Raw genomic sequence first — 22,122 nt, forward strand, 5'->3', positions numbered from 1 at the left:
GTAAAATAGGGGTCATTTATGATGCTGAAATACACATATATTAGGCGTATTTCAGGCGCAGATTGCAGCTCAACGGCAATCTGTGACTTTCCCCCGCTCACACCAGGTGTAAAAAAGTGGATGTGGTGGGGAAGGGGACAAGCCGGCCTTAGATTTAAAACTGGCGAAAGATCCGCCAAAGTTATGAAGAGGCTAAAATGCTGGTCTTAATAAATGTGCCCCCCAGTTTATAAGCCTGAAAAAAAGCATCCGTACATCCAGTTCATCCTGTCATCTCCCAACCCCCCCAGTATTAAGTCATTGGTGGGAGTGGCCACAGGGTCCCCTTCCCCCCTCTTAATTGGTAGTGCATTGGCAGTTCTGATCGGAGCCCCAGCAGTGAAATCCTGGGGCTCTGATCGGTTACCATGGCATCCAGGACACTACTGAAGCCCTGGCTGCCATGATAAGCTTAAAGGGACACTGACAGGCGAAATCAGCATATATAGTTAGATATATCACATTACAGGTCTTATAGAGTCTTTTAAAAGCATATAAGTATCCCCCCTGTCCACCTTATAAAGAGCGAAATATAAAGTTTTATAACCTGCTTGTCCGGTCAGCAATCTGCCCAAGGGGCGGCGTTTCATGTGAAAATGCGCCCAGCCAGCCTTCCCAACTGCCGTTCTTAAGCCCCGCCCAGCTCATCATTATTCACTTCGCTGGGCGGGGCTAGAACTCTCCCCAGTCCCGATCCTGCGCCTGCGCAATTCAATCCTCCCGGCATCGCTCATGCCCAATCTTCTGCGCCTGCGCCCCGCCGTGCCGTCGGACGCACTATAATTAACCCCTTATATGATGTGAGTGAGCAGCGCTCTGAAGCGCTGCTCTGAACAGTGCATGGCTGAGGCTGCAGCTGCCTCAGCCATGCACTGTTCAGAGCAGCGCTTCAGAGCGCTGCTCACTCACATCATATAAGGGGTTAATTATAGTGCGTCCGACGGCACGGCGGGGCGCAGGCGCAGAAGATTGGGCATGAGCGATGCCGGGAGGATTGAATTGCGCAGGCGCAGGATCGGGACTGGGGAGAGTTCTAGCCCCGCCCAGCGAAGTGAATAATGATGAGCTGGGCGGGGCTTAAGAACGGCAGTTGGGAAGGCTGGCTGGGCGCATTTTCACATGAAACGCCGCCCCTTGGGCAGATTGCTGAACGGAGAAGCAGGTTATAAAACTTTATATTTCGCTCTTTATAAGGTGGACAGGGGGGATACTTATATGCTTTTAAAAGACTCTATAAGACCTGTAATGTGATATATCTAACTATATATGCTGATTTCGCCTGTCAGTGTCCCTTTAAATTATGAAGTGGGAGGAGCAGGAGCGTGAGTGAGTGACGTTACGCTGCCGGCCTGCCTGCTCGCTTGATAGTGAGTACTACTGCAGACGATTACAGTACTTTAACAAAGCAGAGCCACTTGTTGAGGGTTACATGACTAATCTTTTCATATGAAGACTGCTGTGAGCGGGGTCCGGTGTAATGGGGGTCACTATTTACACAGGGACATGAGAAGACACAGAGGGGACCAGCATAAGATGCTATATACCCTCTGTGTCATCCACATATCCCCCTCATAACAGTGTCATCCACAGATAACCCCATAGCAGTATCATCCACAGATCCCCCCATAGTAGTGTGTCATCCACAGATCCCCATAACAGTATCATCCACAGATCCCCCATAAGTGTGTCATCCACAGATGCCCCCATAACAGTGTCATCCACAGCTCCCCCATATCAGTGTGTCATCCACAGATCCCCATAACAGTGTCATCCACAGATGCCCCCATAACAGTGCGTCATCCACAGATCCCCTCCATAACAGTGCCATCCACAGATCCTCCATAATAGTATCATCCACAGACCACTATTAGTTCAAAACCCACCAAAATCACGCCTTTTGGTTCAAAATTCATTCTTATTTTCCTCCTCAAAAACCTAGGTGCATCTTATCAGGTGCGTCTTATAAAGCGAAATATACGGTAAGTTAAAAAAATATATATATTAAGTATAAATCACCCCCTTTCCCAATTTTACATATAAAATATAAATAAATGTATTATGTATCGTCACGTCCAAACTATTAAAATATAAAAAAATATCTCCTAGGCGGTGAACGCCGTAACAGAAAAAAAATAATAATAATAATCGATTCGCCATTTTTTTGTCACCTTGTCCCACCAAAAAATAGGATAGGACTGTTAGGATAGGACGTTCCATAAAATGCGGAATGCACGTGGCTTTTTTGGTGTTTTCTTTTTTTCGCGTGGTATCGAGTATCGCAATACTATTTTATGGTATTGAAATCGAATCAAAATTTTGGTATTGTGGCAACCCTACTCTGTACTGACCCCTGATATATTTATACATAGTTATTAGATCTCCCCTTAGTCGTCTTTTTTCTAACGTGAATAACCCTAATTTTGATAATCTTTCAGTGTACTGTAGTCCACCCATTCCAGTTATTATTTTAGTTGCCCTCCTCTGAACCCTCTCCAGCTCTGCTATGTCTGCCTTGTTCACAGGAGCCCAGAACTGTACACAGTACTGCATGTGTGGTCTGACTAGTGATGTGTAAAGTGGCAGGACTATGTTCTCATCACGGGCATCTATGCCCCTTTTGATGCAACTCATTATCTTATTGGCCTTGGCAGCAGCTGACCGACACTGGTTTTTACAGTTTAGTTTGCCATTCACTAAAATTCCTAGGTCCTTTTCCTTGTCGGTGTTACCCAGTGTTTACCTTTTAGTATGTACTGGTGACTTGCATTATTCCTTCCCATGTGCATAACCTTACATTTGTTAGTTTTAACCTTCATCTGCCACTGTCATGCCCAAGCCTCCAATCTATCCAGTTTTCTCAGTTTTTTACATGGAAGAGCATGGAGAGGGTGAAAAGCATCCAGGTTTTGAGGGATAGCTTATCACTCAGCATGTAGATATTGAGGAAAGCACGCACAAAAGGGTGAATTACTATGAGAGGAGAGAACTCTGCAGAAATGAAACACTCCTCAGAATCTGTGTCTGTCTGCACAAGTGAGAGTCCTTCATTGGCTGTAGAAGGAGAAATTGGTACAGGATAAAGCTGTACTGATACATGAGTCAGTGAAGGCGGCAACATCCTGGACACACAGACATCACTTCCAGCATGTGTTGCACATACTGAAAACAACCTTATGAGCCAGGTCTCAAACTTGGAGCAATTTGCAAACTGCATAACTGGGCTTCAGAAAATGAATGACACAATGAAGATGGCAGCCTGAAACTTTGCAAATTTGTTAAGGTAGCACTTGTGTAAAAAAAAAAAATTAAAAGGGGGGGGGAGAGGCATTTCAAAGGGGCCCATAGCCTTTAACGTTGTCTCTCTCCCATTATAGGGTTATATAATTGTAAATAATTCATCTGGTGAGTATTTGAGACCCAAAAGTCGCCTTTGTGTGTCAGAGGGATATAGCAGTGCCCTGAGCTCCATCACAGAGCCTTCAACTCATGCGCAGATACTTGCAACTAACAATGACCAGAAGATCCTAGAACTCACCAACAAGATCATTGAGCTGCTGACTGGAGAGGTGAGGAAGGCTGGGACAGTATACTGTAACAGTAAGGGATAATGTAACCTGGACAGTGATTGTCATAATGTGTGTCAGATCCCAGTAAGGTGTCAGGATATCGCTGTTTATTTCTCCATGGAGGAGTGGGAGTATTTAGAAGGACATAAAGAACTGTACAAGGAAGTCTTGATTGGGACTCATCAGCCCCTAGCATTACTGGGTGAGACTTTCTTTCAGAGAGAACGCTCATTTAGATACTTCCTAAAGTTTAATCATCGCATAATCTATCAGGTCACTGTTTGTTTCTATAGATGGATCAAGGAAGAGAACTATGCCAGAACTATTTCCCAGACCTCAGGATTGTTCAGAAGAAGATCAGAATGTCACAAAATATCATCAGGTAAATGGAGCTCTCACCACAGGGCTCCAGATGGCGACCAAAATGGTCGCCAATGCGACTTAGAATTTACAAATGGCGACAAGACTTTTTAGTCTTGTCGCCATTTGCGACTAGACCCGCCGCCGCAGCTCTGCTCAATACAGCGGCAGGCACAGGAGCTGATGTTCTCAGCAGCGCAGGAGGAGTCTCTCCCTCCCCCCTGTGCTGCAGCTGCCGCCGCCTCAGCCAATAAGAAGAGGCAGGAGGAGGAGGGGAGGGGCTGTGGCCACTGCGCCACCAATGAAGAAAACTGACCTGTCATACAAATACAGAAGGCGGGTGCCGGAATCAAATAGCCGGCACCCGACCTCTGTGACAGGGAGCTGCGATCAGCTGCAGTTGAGTTAACCCTTCAGGTGCGGTACCTGAGGGGTTAATTGTAGCTGATCGCAGCCCCCTGTCACAAAGGTCGGGTGCCGGCTATTTGATTCCGGCACCCGCCTCCTGTATTTGTATAAGAAACGTTGGTGGCACAGTGCGGCCCCCCCCCCCCCCCCCCAAACACCCCAGTATAAGAAACATTGGTGGCACAGTGCGGCCCTCCCCCCCCCCAGTATAATAAACATTGGTGGCTCAGTGGGAAGTGCCAATGAGGGTTAAAAATAATAAAAGAAAATTAACTCACCTCCTCCAGTTGATCGCATAGCTGCCGGTCTCCTGTACTTACTTCTTTCTTCAGGACCTGTGGTGACGTCACTGAGCTCATCACCATGGTAATGGATCATGTGATGAGCACAGTGACGTCACCACTTGCTTGCGATTTTCACACAGCCCCATTAACTTCTATGGGGCCTGCGTTGCGTGAAAAACGCACAATAGAGCATGCTGCAATTTTCACGCAACGCACAAGTGATGTGTGAAAATCACCGCTCATGTGCACAGCCCCATAGAAGTGAATGGGTCCGGATTTAGTGCGGGTGCATTCCGGTATTTTGAATGCCGGATCTGGCACTAATACATTCCTATGGGGAAAAATGCTGGATCCGGCCTTCAGGCAAATCTTCATTTTTTTTTCGCCGGAGATAAAACCGTAGCATGCTGCGGTTTTATCTTTTGCCTGATCAGTCAAAATGACTGAACTGAAGACATCCTGATGCATCCTGAACGGATTACTCTCCATTCAGAATGCATGGGGATAACACTGATCAGTTATTTTCCGGTATAGAGCCCCTAGGACGGAACTCTATGCCGGAAAAGAATAACGCTAGTGTGAAAGTACCCTAAAATATTAAGTTTAAATCCCCCCTTTCCCAATTTTACATATAAAATATATAAACAATAAATAAATAAACATATTACATAGCGCTGTCCAAACTATTAAATTATTCAAAAATATCTCCTATGCGGTGAGCATTCGCCATTTTTTAGTCAACTTGTCACCCCAAAAAATAGGATAGGACGGTTCTATTATGGGCCGAATGTTTCATAAAATGCGAAATGCACGCGGCTTTTTTTGTTTTTGTTTTTTTTGCGCGGTATTGAGTATCGCAATACTTTTTTATGGTGACGAAAGCGAATCAAAATTTTGGTTTCAAAACAACCCTACGCCGATCTGATCGGCATAGCGTTGTCACGATACCAAAATTTTGATTCAGTTTCGATTTGGTGACTAAAAATTTGATTTGGCTCCTAAATTTTTCAGTTCAGGAGCCAATGGCTACTAGGTATTTTTTTTAGGCTGGAGCACTGCACCAGTTACCAGCTTGGAGACTACTATATGATCTTTATGTGGGTTGTGCATTATTAGTTGTATATGTGAATCAGGGTGAAGACTCCATTGTTGTTAAAGTCGAGAATCTAGAGGATGAAGAGACTATACATATGCTTGGAGATAAGGCGTGTAAGGTTGAGGAAAGTTCTGTATCTATCTATTCAGGTAAGTAATAACCATATCGAAAAGTGCCCCATATTGCCATTGGTTAGTCATGAATCTTTTATAACTCTTTTTTTTACATTGTATCATTGTGCTACCAGGTGTTCATTTCTGTATAAACATACAGGTGTTGTCCGGTGGGATAAATTTTTTGCCTTCTCAGCCAATAACTGGCTGAGGCAGGTCACTTCAGCAGCCAATGATTATTCAGTGGCCATCTCTTACCATTTCTTCTATGTCCAGTTGGAACCTGGAAATGGAGCTTCGGTAAGTGTTGGAACAGCATCTGCAAGGATATTAACCATTTTGCCCCATTTCTAAAAGAAGAAAATGTATCCCACCAGATAACCCAGGCAAAATGTTTCAAAACTGGCGTGAAGAAGCAGTGAAGTAGTTCACCGGAGCAGCAAGTCAGATTCCACCTCTTATTTTTCAGTGTCCCTTTGGAGAAAAGTGTGCAAACTCTTGTGGGCTATTTTTAAGAGAAATGGTGACTAGCCATATATAAAAGGAAAGATCTTACTTGGTGGACTGAGTGACCAAGCTCCCTTTATTGTCTATACCTTTGTAATGGGGAAAAGAAAACACACTTTTATATATTATACAACATTTTAAAGGGATATTGCAGCTAAAATAGTGTTTCCTCATGCTGTAAGTTAAAAAAAAAAGATATTTACTTCACCGATCCCGCACACAGCTGCTGTTCTGACAGTGCCCAGGTCCTTGCTGCGCCCCAGTTCCTGCTCCAGTGTCAACAAGGCAGGAAATTCCTGGGATTACCACTTGGCCAAACACTGGCTGTGCAGCATTTACAGCCATTACTTGCCACAGTGAAGCAGGAGAAGGAAGTGGAGATCAGCGGGTACCCCGACACCGTCGGAACGGTAGCAGGGAGGGTCCAGTAAGTACATTTTTTATGCTGAAATGCCCCTGTAAGTATCCAAAACATTATTTGTGACATGGCCTCATGGCACTTGCATGGACCTATGAAGGGAACAATTTGCTAAAACAGTGCAGTGGCCGCATCAATATTCGGACTGGTGCGAGTCCCAACAGGGTCCAAGAGTGTTGGCTTATGCTTTAAAGAGGACTCCTCTCCAGGGTATCATTCTGATTTTAATTGGCAAATACTTATCCCCACACAAAATGTAATTCACTAAATATAAATAAAAAATGTCTGCATTGAATAAATACTCGAGGAGCACCTATAAATGGTCTAAAATAATTGAAAGATCGATACACACCACTTTTTTGGAGGTTTGCTCTCCTCCCCCCCCCCATTAATTTCATTAAACTGTGGATATGTTGTCACCCCCTGTATGGAGAAGAGGAAATGTTGAGTTCCTGCTGCTGAGTTTCACATCTTATATAGCAGTTTGTTCGGACCACGACTTCAATGTAAGGCTACTTTCACACCTGCGTTTGGTGCGGATCCGTCTGGTATCTGCACGGACGGATCCGCACCTATAATGCAAACGCTTGGATCCGTTCAGAACGGATCCGTTTGCATTACCATGAACAAAAAAAAAAAAAAATATATATATATATTTTTTTTTTTTGTTCATGATAATGCAAACGGATCCGTTCAGACTTTACATTGAAAGTCAATAGGGGACGGATCCGTTTGAAGATTGAGCCATATTGTGTCATCTTCAAACGGATCCGTCCCCATTGACTTACATTGTAAGTCTGGACGGATCCGTTTGCCTCCGCACGGCCAGGCGGACACCCGAACGCTGCAAGCTGCGTTCAGGTGTCCGCCTGCTGAGCGGAGCGGAGGACAAACGGTGCCAAACTGATGCATTCTGAGCGGATCCGCATCCACTCAGAATGCATTAGGGCTGGACGGATCCGTTCGGGGCCGCTTGTGAGAGCCTTCAAACGGAACTCACAAGTGAAGCCCCGAACGCTAGTGTGAAAGTAGCCTAAGTGGAGTTGCACCTATACATATAAGGCTTTACTGTCCAGCTGATATTCCAGTGTATGCAAAACAGAGTTCAGAAAAGTCTCAATTAGTGAGAGGCTTTCACTAAACATGATGTTCGCAGGCAACTTTTTAGCATCTATATATTTTAACCATTCAGGTTCCAGTTCATCTGCATCCCAGTTAAATTCTGTTCATAAAATGATCCAAATTTCAGACCCTTCAAAGATGGACAGGGATGATGTAACCACAAGGATACTGAATCTCATACTGAAGATTATCCATCTGCTTACTGGAGAGGTGAGATATTGAATTATATAATGATATTCCTTGGCATGAATGAAGAGGTGAGGACTTTTTGGAAATATATATCTTGGATGGTGCTTCACTTTGTGGAGATCCAGTTGGTGTAGGGAGTTATTGTGTGGATTGTGGGGAAAGTGAGCTAAATAGCTCTCCTCCATAAGGCAGAAAATTGACTGTCTAGGGCAGGGATGGGCAAACTCGGCCCTCCAGCTGTTGTAAAACTACAAATCCCATCATTCCCAAGCTGCCTACAGCTATCAGCAGGGCATGATGGGATTTGTAGTTTTAAAACAGCTGGAGGGCCGAGTTTGCCCATCCCTGGTCTAGGGTCACCTGTATGTAGATACCCTGTAAGCTAATGTCCAAACTATTAGAGGGCCGTTAAAACTGAGCATGAATGTCATTCCAGAGACACTTATTTGTATAGCAATATCTATCAGTGTTTCTTCATAAACAGGAGTATACAGCAGAAAAAAAAACATATGGTGACTTTCTAAGCCCTAGCGGCCATTCCAGTATGTCAGGAGGATGGAACATGAGCCAGAGCCCAATTACTGTGCCTCCCCCTTATTCATTGGTATTTGAAAGAGACAATCAGCAGAGGATCCTTGAGCTGGCCAACAAGATTGTTCACCTTCTAACTGGAGAGGTGAGGAATGTTAGAGCGTTATACAGTAACGACACGGGAGGTGTCTGGATGATGACTGTATTCATGTATGCCAGGTTCCTATAAGATGTCAGGATGGTTCTGTTTATTTCTCCATGAAAGAGTGGCAGTATTTAGAAGAATGCAAAGATCTTTATAAGGATGTAATGATGGAGACTTATCAACCCCTTACTTTAACAGGTAAGGGGAAGCTTTTATTTTAAAGAACATCATCTGATTATCACATATAGAGAAAATATTCACTGACTGTATGTGCCTTATATAGATGGTTCTACTGAGAGACCTACACTAGAGAGATATCCCAGTCCTACTTATTCTCAGGACTGTCAAGAAGAAGATCACAATTTCCAAATGGATCATCAGGTAGATGAGTTGAGATCTAGGCAAGTATCAAGCTGCATCTTCTCCAAGTACTTCTATATCAACTTGTCATCTTTCTTTGGCAGGAACATGACTTTTTTGTTATTAAAGTTGAAGATCTGGAGGAAGAAGGAATGCACATTGTGAGTGTTCACCAGTGTAAGGAGGAAGACATTTCTACAGATATTGGCACAGGTAAGAAACGGCTCAGTGGGTAGGCCAGAGCCATTGGTCTTTATTAGTAGTCATCTGTCACCAACATGAAAAATCATGGTCAAGTTGGAATCAAATTATTATTTATTAAAGCACCATTCATTCCATGGCACTGTACATATGAAAATGGGTATACATATATAATTCAAAACTATTGCAATAAGCATGAAGAAGACAAGTTACAAACTGGTAAAGAAGGAGGGAGGGCCCTTCCCGCAAACATGTGGTATAGTGGCAGTAGGGTTACTGTAGGTTGTAGGCTTAAAGGGAACCTGTCATGTGGATATTTGATTATAATCTAACTAATTATATACAATCATTAACTACTAAAAAGTGCCTTAGATGTATTCACTTACTGGTGTGACAGATGGTTACCTCATAATATACACACAAAGATGCCACATGCCACATGCTAATGAGCTAATTTGAGTCCAGCGTGATGTGATTGAGTCCAGCGTTTATTTAATTCAGAGATACAGCCACTCCCCTGCCCACCTGCTGCTGATTCATATGGAAAATAACTGTCAATCAGCAGCAGGTAGGCGGGGAGAGTCAGGAGCTCATAAATATTCATGACTCATCATTATCAGCTGGAGCTTTTTAATACAAGATGTTGGCAGATTGACCGGGTCAATTAACCACCTCAGCTCCTATAGCTTAAACACCCTTAATGGCCAGGCCACTTTTTACACTTCTGACCTACCCTACTTTCACCGTTTATTGCTCGGTCATGCAACTTACCACCCAAATGAATTTTACCTCCTTTTCTTCTCACTAATAGAGCTTTCATTTGGTGGTATTTCATTGCTGCTGACATTTTTACTTTTTTTGTTATTAATCGAAATTTAACGATTTTTTTGCAAAAAAATGACATTTTTCACTTTCAGTTGTAAAATTTTGCAAAAAAAACGAGATCCATATATAAATTTTTCTCTAAATTTATTGTTCTACATGTCTTTGATAAAAAAAAATGTTTGGGTATAAAAAAAATGTTTTGGGTAAAAGTTATAGCGTTTACAAACTATGGTACAAAAATGTGAATTTCCGCTTTTTGAAGCAGCTCTGACTTTCTGAGCACCTGTCATGTTTCCTGAGGTTCTACAATGGCCAGACAGTACAAACACCCCACAAATGACCCCATTTCGGAAAGTAGACACCCTAAGGTATTTGCTGATGGGCATAGAACTTTTTATTTTTTGTCACAAGTTAGCGGAAAATGAAGATTTTTTTTTTGATTTTTTTTTTCTTACAAAGTCTCATATTCCACTAACTTGTGACAAAAAATAAAAACTTCTATGAACTCACTATGCCCATCAGCGAATACCTTGGGGTGTCTTCTTTACAAAATGGGGTCACTTGTGGGGTAGTTATACTGCCCTGGCATTCTAGGGGCCCAAATGTGTGGTAAGTAGTTTGAAATCAAAATCTGTAAAAAATGGCCGGTGAAATCCGAAAGGTGCTCTTTGGAATGTGGGCCCCTTTGTGGGGTGTCATTTTACATATACCCATGCTGGGTGAGATAAATATCTTGGTCAAATGCCAACTTTGTATAAAAAAATGGGAAAAGTTGTCTTTTGCCAAGATATTTTCTCACCCAGCATGAGTATATGTAAAATGACACCCCAAAACACATTCCCCAACTTCTCCTGAGTACGGCGATACCACATGTCTGACACTTTTTTGCAGCCTAGATGGGCAAAGGGGCCCACATTCCAAAGAGCACCTTTCGGATTTCACCGGCCATTTTTTGCAGATTTTGATTTCAAACTACTTACCACACATTTGGGCCCCTAGAATGCCAGGGCAGTATAACTACCCCACAAGTGACCCCCTTTTGGAAAGAAGACACCCCAAGGTATTCCGTGAGGGGCATGGCGAGTTCCTAGAATTTTTTATTTTTTGTCACAAGTTAGCGGAAAATGATGATTTTTTTTATTTTTTATTTTTTCTTACAAAGTCTCATATTCCACTAACTTGTGACAAAAAATAAAAACTTCCATGAACTCACTATGCCCATCACAAAATACCTGGGGGTGTCTTCTTTCCAAAATGGGGTCACTTGTGGGGTAGTTATACTGCCCTGGCATTTTAGGGGCCCGAATGCGTGAGAAGTAGTTTGAAATCAAAATCTGTAAAAAATGGCCTGTGAAATCCGAAAGGTGCTCTTTGGAATGTGGGCCCCTTTGCCCACCTAGGCTGCAAAAAAGTGTCACACATCTGGTATCCCCGTACTCAGGAGAAGTTGGGCAATGTGTTTTGGGGTGTCATTTTACATATACCCATGCTGGGTGAGATAAATATCTCGGTCAAATGCCAACTTTGTATAAAAAAAATGGGAAAAGTTGTCTTTTGCCAAGATATTTCTATCACCCAGCATGGGTACATGTAAAAAGACACCCCAAAACACATTGCCCAACTTCTCCTGAGTACGGGGATACCAGATGTGTGACACTTTTTTGCAGCCTAGGTGGGCAAAGGGGCCCACATTCCAAAGAGCACCTTTCGGATTTCACCGGCCATTTTTTACAGATTTTGATTTCAAACCACTTCTCACGCATTCGGCCCCTAAAATGCCAGGGCAGTAGTTAGTGGAATATGAGACTTTGTAAGGAAAAAATAAAATAATAAATCATCATTTTCCGCTAACTTGTGACAAAAAATAAAAAATTCTAGGAACTCGCCATGCCCCTCACGGAATACTTTGGGGTGTCTTCTTTCCAAAATGGGGTCACTTGTGGGGTAGTTATACTGCCCTGGCATTCTAGGGGCCCTAATGTTTGGTAAGTAGGTAAATGACCTGTGAAATCCGAAAGGTGCTCTTTGGAATGTGGGCCCCTTTGCCCACCTAGGCTGCAAAAAAGTGTCACACATGTGGTATCGCCGTATTCAGGAGAAGTTGGGCAATGTGTTTTGGGGTGTCTTTTTACATATACTCATGCTGGGTGAGAGAAATATCTCGGCAAAAGACAACTTTTCCCATTTTTTATACAAAGTTGGCATTTGACCAAGATATTTATCTCACCCAGCATGGGTATATGTAAAATGACACCCCAAAACACATTGCCCAACTTCTCCTGAGTACGGCGATACCAGATGTGTGACACTTTTTTGCAGCCTAGGTGTGCAAAGGGGCCCACATTCCTTTTAGGAGGGCATTTTTAGACATTTGGATCCCAGACTTCTTCTCACGCCTTAGGACCCCTAAAAAGCCAGGGCAGTATAAATACCCCACATGTGACCCCATTTTGGAAAGAAGACACCCCAAGGTATTCAATGAGGGGCATGGCGAGTTCATATAAAAAAAAAAATTTTGCCACAAGTTAGCGGAAATTTTTTTTATTTTTTTTTTTCTCACAAAGTCTCCCTTTCCGCTAACTTGGGACAAAAATTTCAATCTTTCATGGACTCAATATGCCCCTCAGCGAATACCTTGGGGTGTCTTCTTTCCGAAATGGGGTCACATGTGGGGTATTTATACTGCCCTGGCATTCTAGGGGCCCTAAAGCGTGAGAAGAAGTCTGGAATATAAATGTCTAAAAATTTTTTACGCATTTGGATTCCGTGAGGGGTATGGTGAGTTCATGTGAGATTTAATTTTTTGACACAAGTTAGTGGAATATGAGACTTTGTAAGAAAAAAAAAATATTTCCGCTAACTTGGGCCAAAAAAATGTCTGAATGGAGCCTTACAGGGGGGTGATCAATGACAGGGGGGGGATCAGGGAGTCTATATGGGGTGATCACCCCCCTGTCATTGATCACCCCCCTGTAAGGCTCCATTCAGACGTCCGTATGTGTTTTGCGGATCCGATCCATGTATCAGTGGATCCGTAAAAATCATACGGACATCTGAATGCAGCCTTACAGGGGGGTGATCAATGACAGGGGGGTGATCAATGACAGGGGGTGATCAGGGAGTCTATATGGGGTGATCACCCCCCTGTCATTGATCACCCCCCTGTAAGGCTCCATTCAGACGTCCGTATGTGTTTTGCGGATCCGATCCATGTATCAGTGGATCCGTAAAAATCATACGGACATCTGAATGCAGCCTTACAGGGGGGTGATCAATGACATGGGGGTGATCAGGGAGTGTATATGGGGTGATCACCCCCCTGTCATTGATCACCCCCCTGTAAGGCTCCATTCAGAGGTCCGTATGTGTTTTGCGGATCCGATCCATGTATCAGTGGATCCGTAAAAATCATACGGACGTCTGAATGGAGCCTTACAAGGGGGTGATCAATGACAGGGGGGTGATCAGGGAGTCTATATGGTGTGATCACCCCCCTGTAAAGCTCCATTCAGACGCCTGTATGTGTTTTGCGGATCCGATCCATGTATCCGTGGATCCGTAAAAAACATACGGACATCTGAATGCAGCCTTACAGGGGGGTGATCAATGACAGGGGGGTGATCAGGGAGTCTATATGGGGTGATCACCCCCGTCATTGATCACCCCCCTGTAAGGCTCCATTCAGACGTCCGTATGCGTTTTGCGGATCCGATCCATGTATCAGTGGATCCGTAAAAATCATACGGACATCTGAATGGAGCCTTACAGGGGGGTGATCAATGACATGGGGGTGATCAATGAAAGGGGGGTGATCAGGGAGTCTATATGGGGTGATCAGGGGTGATCAGGGGTTCATAAGGGGTTAATAAGTGACGGGGGGGGGTGTAGTGTAGTGGTGTTTGGTGCTACTTTACTGAGCTACCTGTGTCCTCTGGTGGTCGATCCAAACAAAAGGGACCACCAGAGGACCAGGTAGCAGGTATATTAGACGCTGTTATCAAAACAGCGTCTAATATACCTGTTAGGGGTTAAAAAAATCGCATCTCCAGCCTGCCAGCGAACGATCCACTCGCTTACCTTCCGATCCTGTGAACGCGCGCACCTGTGTGCACGCGTTCACAGGAAATCTCGCGTCTCGCGAGATGACTCATATATGAGTGACTCTGCGCAGGGCTGCCGCCTCCGGAACGCGATCCTGCGTTAGGCGGTCCGGAGGCGGTTAAAGAAAGTGACCCAGCATTTTGCTAAGAGAATCAGTCACTTATTTATGTTGCCCTTAGTTAGGACACCATAAAACTAGTGACAGGTTCCCTTTAAGTTTTAAGTTTCTTTTGAAGAATTCCACTGTAAGTGAGAGTCTGATATGTTGGGATAAAGAGTTCCAGAGTATAGGGGATGCACGTGATAGATTTTGGAGATGATTGCGGGAAGAGGAGATAAGAAGATAGTAGAGAAGAAGGTCTTGTGAGGATCGGAGATGTAAAGTATCTGGAAAGTAGCTTCTAGGCCTGCAATCCTCTATGATGATCACAATGGTTACTCCTTTATGAACTCTGAAAGCCCTTCATCACTAAGAAGGGGTCCTTCACTAGATAAACTCTTAACACATGTGCGCTCCAAGTTGAGACTCAGCAAAACATCAAATTATAAGTGTTCTCCTTGAGACCATGGCCATCGCCCAATGATTTCTGGAATTCTACCAGGGACTGTATCAATCCCAGGCAGAACAAACTCCACAGAGTAACGAGCAGTATTTGTCTGATTTGATGGTGCCTAAATTGTCATCAGATGATGTCTTTATGTTAGACTCTCCGATCACCATTGAAGAAATTGCTGTAGCCATTCCTCAGGCCCAGATGGTATTCCTTTGGAAGTATATGCTAGATATTCAGAATCCCTCGTGGAGCCTGTGAAGAGAATGTATGATGCAGCTTTCTCTTCGGGACACATGCCCCCATCACTATATGATGCCACTACTGTATAGTAGTTATCCTGAAACCAGATAAAAACCCTACAGAGTGTGGATCATATCGCCCTATTTCTCTACTGAATCTAGACTATAAAATACTAGCTAAAATATTAGTGACCAGGCTGAACAAGTGTATTCTCAGTATTATGCATCCTGACCAATTAGGTTTTATGCCCAGCAAGTCCACATCTGAAAATATTAGATGGGTGCAGGTGGTGACTCCGATTGGGCTCCGGCAGCAACAGTCGTGGGCCTTGGCGTCTTTGGATGCCACCAAGGCCTTTGACTCACTGGAGTGGCCATACCTGCTTACTGCTTTAAGATGTTTTGGTTTCGGACCTGCTTTTCTTAACTGGGTCTTGATATTATACAAAAGTCCAAGATCTAATATATCAGTCAATGGGACGCACTCCTCACACTTTAGTTTAGGCAGGGGCACAAGACAGCGATGCCTTTTATCCCCTCTGTTATTTGCAGTAGCTATTGAACCACTGGCCATCCATCTGCGCCAAGACTAAATGTACTACGGCATTAAAATAGGAGATAGAGAAAATAGAGTGGGTCTATATGCAGACAACATGATATTATTTATGTCTCGGGTGGAAGATACTCTCCCTCGAGCAATGGAGCTCGTTAATGACTTCGGAAGGTATTCAAGATTATGTATCAACTGGGCTAAATCCTCCCTTTTCCCCTTATATGTAGCAGATTGGCCTGACCAAATTCAGGACCTACCAATTGTTCTCCATTTTCAGTATTTGGGTATTCACATAACAAAAGAGTCCAGCACTTTCCGCTCTCTCAATGTCACTCCCATTCTAGATTTTTGCAGAGGATAAGCTCTGCACCTGGGGTACCCTGCCTTTATCTGTACCAGGTCATCAGGCGTACCACACTGTTGCTATGGGGCCCGCGGCACAGGGGGGTCCGGAGCGCATGGAAGGCCCCACCCCCTATGTCTACGTCATCTCTGACTCTGCTGCACAACAGTTTATTCGGGCATTGAGGCTGGCCCGCCCACTTGTGTTCTCCCAGCCCCCTCCCCCCCATCGCATACGGGCTGCGGGCTCCCAGTCCCTAGTCCTGCGTCTGCTCTGCATTTCACACTAGCCAATGAGCTTTTAGCAGCGCAAAGATCCTGCTGCTGATTGGCCAGTGTATCGCTGGCAGGCAGCAGGAGCAGGTGCCGCTCAAGGCAAGCAGCACACACAGAGGCTCGCACCCGGCGTGGCAGTTCTTGCCGCTCACGTGCTGCCCGCCATCAGTTCAAATTCAGTCTTCAAGTCATCCACTAGTAAGTGAGTGCAGCCCCCCCAGCAGACTTCATAAAAAGTTAATATATGGTTGGTGGTTGGATATGGGGTAGTATTCTTGATGGGGAGGGGGGCAGTAGCAAGCAGTGGGGTTTGGGGGGGGGCGCCCTGTGCTCATAGAGGACTCAGGAGGACAGTGTGCTTTCCTCCTACTCCTCCCCCCTTTACCCCCTGAGTCCTCTATGAGCCTACAGGGCCCCCTACAGCACATTAGTCACCTTATAGGGGAGGAATATGATTGGTGGCATCAGCAGCAAGGAGTTAAAGGGGTTATCCAACCCCTATAATGCCCCCCAAAATGCCCGGGCACAGCTGCCACTGCCTTGGTCCCATCACGTAGCTGAAAACATCCAGCGACATGGGGGGCAATCAATAGCAGGCCACGATGGAAGCGAGCCTCCCTAGCATCGCGGGTGACACTAGGGAGGTTCACTTCCGACGCGGCCTGCTATTGGCTGCAACCCCCCATTGGGCATAATTATTATCTGTATGCGGTGCCTGGGCATTTTGGGGGGCATAATAGGGGTTAGATAGCCCCTTTAACCCTTAGGATACCGGAGGTTTGTTTGTTTTTGCATTTTCTTTTTCTTCCCTATCTTCCTCGAGCCATAGCTTTTTTTTTTTTTCTGTTCAAATAGATGTATGAGGGCGTATTTTTTGCAGGAGAAGTTGTACTTTAATATGGCATACAATGTAGTGGGAAGCAGGCCAAACAATTCTAAATGGGGTGGAATAAAAAAAAAAGAAGCTATTTGTACACCGTTTTACGGGTTTTGTTCCTATGGTGGAAAAACCAACCTGTGCCCCTTATTCTCTGGGCCAGTACGATTACAATGATACCACATATGTATAGTTTTTTTCTGTCTAAATAGTGTAAAAATAAATTAAAACTTTGAAAAATAAATGTATTCACTTTTTTACATCACCATATTCTGACCCTCATAACTTTTTATAGTTATATCTACATTTGGCTTTCTGGTTGCTTTTTATCTCATTTTTTGGAAGATGAAGTCACAAAAAAAACTGTTTGGTGTAATTTTTCTATTTATTTTTTTATACCGTTTACTTGATGGGGTAGATCATGTGATATTTTTATAGATCTGGTCATTACGAACGCAACGATAACAAGTATGTCAAAAAAAAATTACGTTTTATACAAGAAAACAGTTTTTAAATGTTTGTCTATTTTATTTTTAAAAAAAATTTAATAAAGGATTTGAGGGGATTTTTTTTTCACTACATCACTACATTGAACACTATGTCTCATTACTTGATTACTGCTAATATCTAGGTGTAATGTATGGATCTCTATATAACGCAATGTATTTCTATTGCAAAAGCACTTACCTATGTCATAACTAGTGATACACAGTGTTATTCTGTCAGAGATGTGAAACAGATAAATATTGTAAATGTTTTATTTGATTTTTCAATAAAACAAGTAAAAAAAAAAAAAACATCAAAGGATAATCCAGCAGCACTGTAGCTCCATAAAACAGGCTCTTTATTATTGTGATGTGTAAAATACAATGTATCACTTACAGATTTCAGGCTACACTAGCCCCTTCTCAAAGCATAATGACATTAAAATATAGTTCAAAAACTTATACAACCAGTGGGAGCATGGAATTTATGACATAACTTTTGAAAGATGCAATTAAAAAGCTGATGTCTCATTACAATACAGGGAACATTCAATTTATGTGGTACCTAAAAGGTACAATTCATACTCTGCATAATCCTGATCTGATTATCCTTTGATATGGAGGTCCTTAAAGAGGACCTTTCACTAGTTTAAAAACTAACTATATCAGTGGGCAGAGCGGCGCCCAGGGGTCCCCCTGCACTTACTAATATGTCTGGGCGCCGCTCCGTTCGCCCGGTATAGGCTCCGGTGTGTGCAGCTCCCTCTGTTGTACGGGGCAGAGTTTTTGTATTAGGGTTGTCCCTTGCTGCAGTGCTGGCCAATCGTAGCGCACAGCTCATAGCCTGGGATCCCTGGGCGCCGCTCTGCCCACTGATATAGTTAGTTTTTAAACTAGTGAAAGGTCCTCTTTAAGTTTTCTACTACTGATGCCAGGCACTCCATTTCCCTCTGTATGGAGCCAAATTGATCACAGAGATATTCTCCCCCCACAAGTAATGCTCCTAGCAGAGAATACCTCTGTAACATGGAATGATTTTTTTTTTGTTGAGTTCTGTATAAAACAGAACTCCTTATGCCTCCAAGTAAAATGAGAGCCCTTGTTAGTAGATAGGGCCTTATAGACTTTGCTGTATTACTTTTCTATACAACTCATGGGTTATATGTACACATACAATTTTTGTTAAACTCAGTTTCAACATTTCAACCTCACCTACACATACTTTCTGGTGTTATTGCTAACTAAAATTTCTTCTTTTTTCCTCCTAGAATACATGAGATATTCATGTGCTGATTGTGGCAAGTTGTTTACTGATGAATTACTTCTTGTTGAACATCAAAAGTCGCACTTGGAGCAGAAGCCATGTGTATGTTCAGAATGTAACCAGTGTTTTACACTTAAAGAAGACCTTGAGAGGCATATCAGCATTCATAGACACGAGAAGCCATTTCCATGTGTGGAGTGTGGGAAATGCTTTTCTCAGAACTCTGAGCTTGTTGAGCATCTGAGAATTCACACAGTGGAAAGGCCGTTTTCATGTCCAAAATGTGGGATATCATTTTCTCAGGAGTCATATCTTCTTAAACATCAAAAGGTGCATACAGAGGAGAAGCCATTTTCATGTTCAGATTGTGGAAAATCATTCACTCTTAAAGTTTATCTTGAGAGTCATCAGAAAATGCACACAGTGGAGAAGTCCTTTTCCTGTACAGAATGTGGGAAATGTTTTAGTAAGAAATCAGATCTTGTTGTACATCAGAGATTTCACACAGGGGAAAAGCCATTTTCATGTCCAGAATGTGGGAAATGCTTTTCGCAGAAATCTGATCTATCTAAACATCTGAGATTTCACACAGGCGAGAAGCCATTTTTATGTTTAGATTGTAGGAAACGGTTTTCTCAGAAATCGGACCTTGTTAAACATCAGAGAACTCACACAGGAGAGAGACCTTTTTCATGTACAGAGTGTGGGAAACGTTTTACCCAGAAATCAGTTCTTGTTCAGCACCAGAGAATTCACACAGGAGAGAAGCCATTTTCATGTTCAGAATGTGGGAAATGTTTTACACACAGGTCAAATTTCGTGAAACATCAAGTTCTTCACAGACGCTAAAGAGTTATTAAAACTATCACACCTTTAATTTATATATGTTTGATCATGATGAAAAATATCTAATGAAGGAAGGTGAATTAAGAGGTAAATAATTCAAATACGGCTCAATTTCTCCCCTGAAGAACATTGGGACAGAAATAAAGGTCTACTTTATGCCTGTGGCGTTTTTAGTTTGCACCAAATTTATTGAATTGTTAAGTGTCTAAATTTATGATGTTCTTTTAGAAAATGGTGAAGGACGATTCATCACAATGCACCACAAAATCCCTATTTGAGACACAATGCACCACAGGGTTTCACTATCCGAATGTTGCATCACTTTTTATACCATCTTGGACCTGGCATACTGTTTGCACCAAAACTGCCTAAGACTGCAACAAAACAAAGCGCTAAATAGGTGCAGACAAAAATCTGGTGCAAAAGTTATCTAAAAAAGTGTATCGTGTTGCAAATTAAAGAAAATTTTGGCACATACACTTTATACATTTGGCGCAGCAATCTGGTGCCACAAATTCAAATCAAGACGCAGTGAGATTATATTTCTACCCTATTGAGTGATGGAGATAGCTGCCAGATGCTACAATCTGGAGAATATGTAATAACACGAAGGATAAAGCCTTTACATTGTAAAATTATGGAACAGATATAAAGATTTTTGACTGGAGTGTTCCTTTAAACGTGGGGTCAGCGATCTACAACACTGCAGCTGTTGTGAAACTACATCACCCAGCATTCACTTCTATGGACGTTTCAAGAACAGCCAAACAAGTGTTTATACTGGGAGTCGTAGTTTAATTAAAGCTGGTGTGTTGTAGGTTGCTTATTCCTGCTTTAGTCCTCTTTCACACGAGCGTGACGGATTGGCTCCGGATGCGTTCAGGGTGCGTTCAGTGAAACTCGCACCATTTTGCAAGCAAGTTCAGTCAGTTTTGTCTGCAATTGTGTTCAGTTGTTTAGTTTTTCCGCGCGGGTGCCATGCGTTTTGATGCATTTTTCACGCGCGTGATAAAAAACGTAAGGTTTACAAACAACATCTCTTAGCAACCATCAGTGAAAAACGCATTGCATCCACACTTACTTGTGGATGCAATGCGTTTTTCACTGAAGGCCCATTCAATTCTACGCGGCCAGGGCTGCGTTGAAAATGAATTGGTCAGGATTCAGTGCGGGTGCAATGCATTCACGTCACGCATTGCACCCGCGTGGAAAACTCGCTCGTGTGAAAGAGGCCTTAACCCATCTAATACAAAAGTGAGCAACTTTGGGTAAGCTCCTACCCTGGGACACCACATACTCTCCAAAAGTATGTATCATTTAGAAATGGCCGGAGAACAATTGATACTGAACTTATTTAGATATAAAAGCTGTAATCAGTTCTATCTTTAAACTGCCTCTTACTAAACAGATACATCTCCAAGGAGGTTCTTCACTGATTTCCTGTTAAAGGGGTTTTGTCTCTTCAGCAAATGGCATTACAAGGCACTTGGTAATGTATTGTTATTACCCATATTGCCTCATTTGCTGGCTGGATTCATTTTTCTATCACATTATAGACTGCTTATATCCAGGGGTTACAACCACTGCTGCAGTGCAGATACAGTCAGGTCCATAAATATTGGGACATCGACACAATTCTAACATTTTTGGCTCTATACACCACCACAATGGATTTGAAATGAAACAAACAAGATGTGCTTTACCTGCAGACTGTCAGCTTTAATTTGAGGGTATTTACATCCAAATCAGGTGAACGGTGCAGGAATTACAACAGTTTGCATATTTGCCTCCCACTTGTTAAGGGACCAAAAGTAATGGGACAATTGGTTTCTCCACTGTTCCATTGCCAGGTGTGTGTTATTCCCTCATTATCCCAATTACAATGAGCAGATAAAAAGTCCAGAGTTCATTTCAAGTGTGCTATCTGCATTTGGAATCTGTTGCTGTCAACTCTCAAGATGAGATCCAAAGAGCTGTCACTAGCAGTGAAGCAAGCCATCATTAGGCTGAAAAAACAACACAAACCCATCAGAGAGATAGCAAAAACATTAGGCATGGCCAAAACAACTGTTTGGAACAATCTTAAAAAGAAGGAACACACCGGTGAGCTCAGCAACACCAAAAGACCTGAAAGACCACGGAAAACAACTGTGGTGGATGACCGAAGAATTCTTTCCCTGGTGAAGAAAACACCCTTCACAACACTTGGCCAGATCAAGAACACTCTCCAGGAGGTAGGTGTATGTGTGTCAAAGTCAACAATCAAGAGAAGACTTCACCAGAGTGAATACAGAGGGTTCATCACAAGATGTAAACCATTGGTGAGCCTCAAAAACAGGAAGGCCAGATTAGAGTTTGCTAAACGACATCTAAAAAAGCCTTCACAGTTCTGGAACAACATCCTATGGACAGATTAGACCA

General features: G+C 43.1%; 1 protein-coding gene across 3 annotated transcripts in view; it reads left to right on the forward strand.

The window, feature by feature from the left end:
• Positions 1 to 20,615, forward strand: part of LOC121003388 (zinc finger protein 551-like) — a 29,930-nt gene extending 9,315 nt beyond the window's left edge. For 2 of the 3 annotated variants that reach the window (XM_040435208.1, XM_040435207.1), the window contains exons 4-13: positions 3,414 to 3,605; positions 3,684 to 3,807; positions 3,899 to 3,987; positions 5,791 to 5,902; positions 7,984 to 8,123; positions 8,587 to 8,778; positions 8,853 to 8,976; positions 9,062 to 9,159; positions 9,243 to 9,351; positions 18,860 to 20,615. In XM_040435208.1, coding sequence (XP_040291142.1) covers positions 3,414 to 3,605; positions 3,684 to 3,807; positions 3,899 to 3,987; positions 5,791 to 5,902; positions 7,984 to 8,123; positions 8,587 to 8,778; positions 8,853 to 8,976; positions 9,062 to 9,159; positions 9,243 to 9,351; positions 18,860 to 19,704 — 2,025 coding nt within the window. In that variant the 3' untranslated portion in view covers positions 19,705 to 20,615. The remainder of the gene's footprint in view (positions 1 to 3,413; positions 3,606 to 3,683; positions 3,808 to 3,898; positions 3,988 to 5,790; positions 5,903 to 7,983; positions 8,124 to 8,586; positions 8,779 to 8,852; positions 8,977 to 9,061; positions 9,160 to 9,242; positions 9,352 to 18,859) is intronic. The other variant, XM_040435209.1, reaches the window with a different exon arrangement.
• The last annotated feature ends 1,507 nt before the right edge of the window (positions 20,616 to 22,122 follow it).

Source organism: Bufo bufo, chromosome 6, assembly GCF_905171765.1.
Source record: "Bufo bufo chromosome 6, aBufBuf1.1, whole genome shotgun sequence".
Classification (NCBI taxonomy): domain Eukaryota; kingdom Metazoa; phylum Chordata; class Amphibia; order Anura; family Bufonidae; genus Bufo; species Bufo bufo.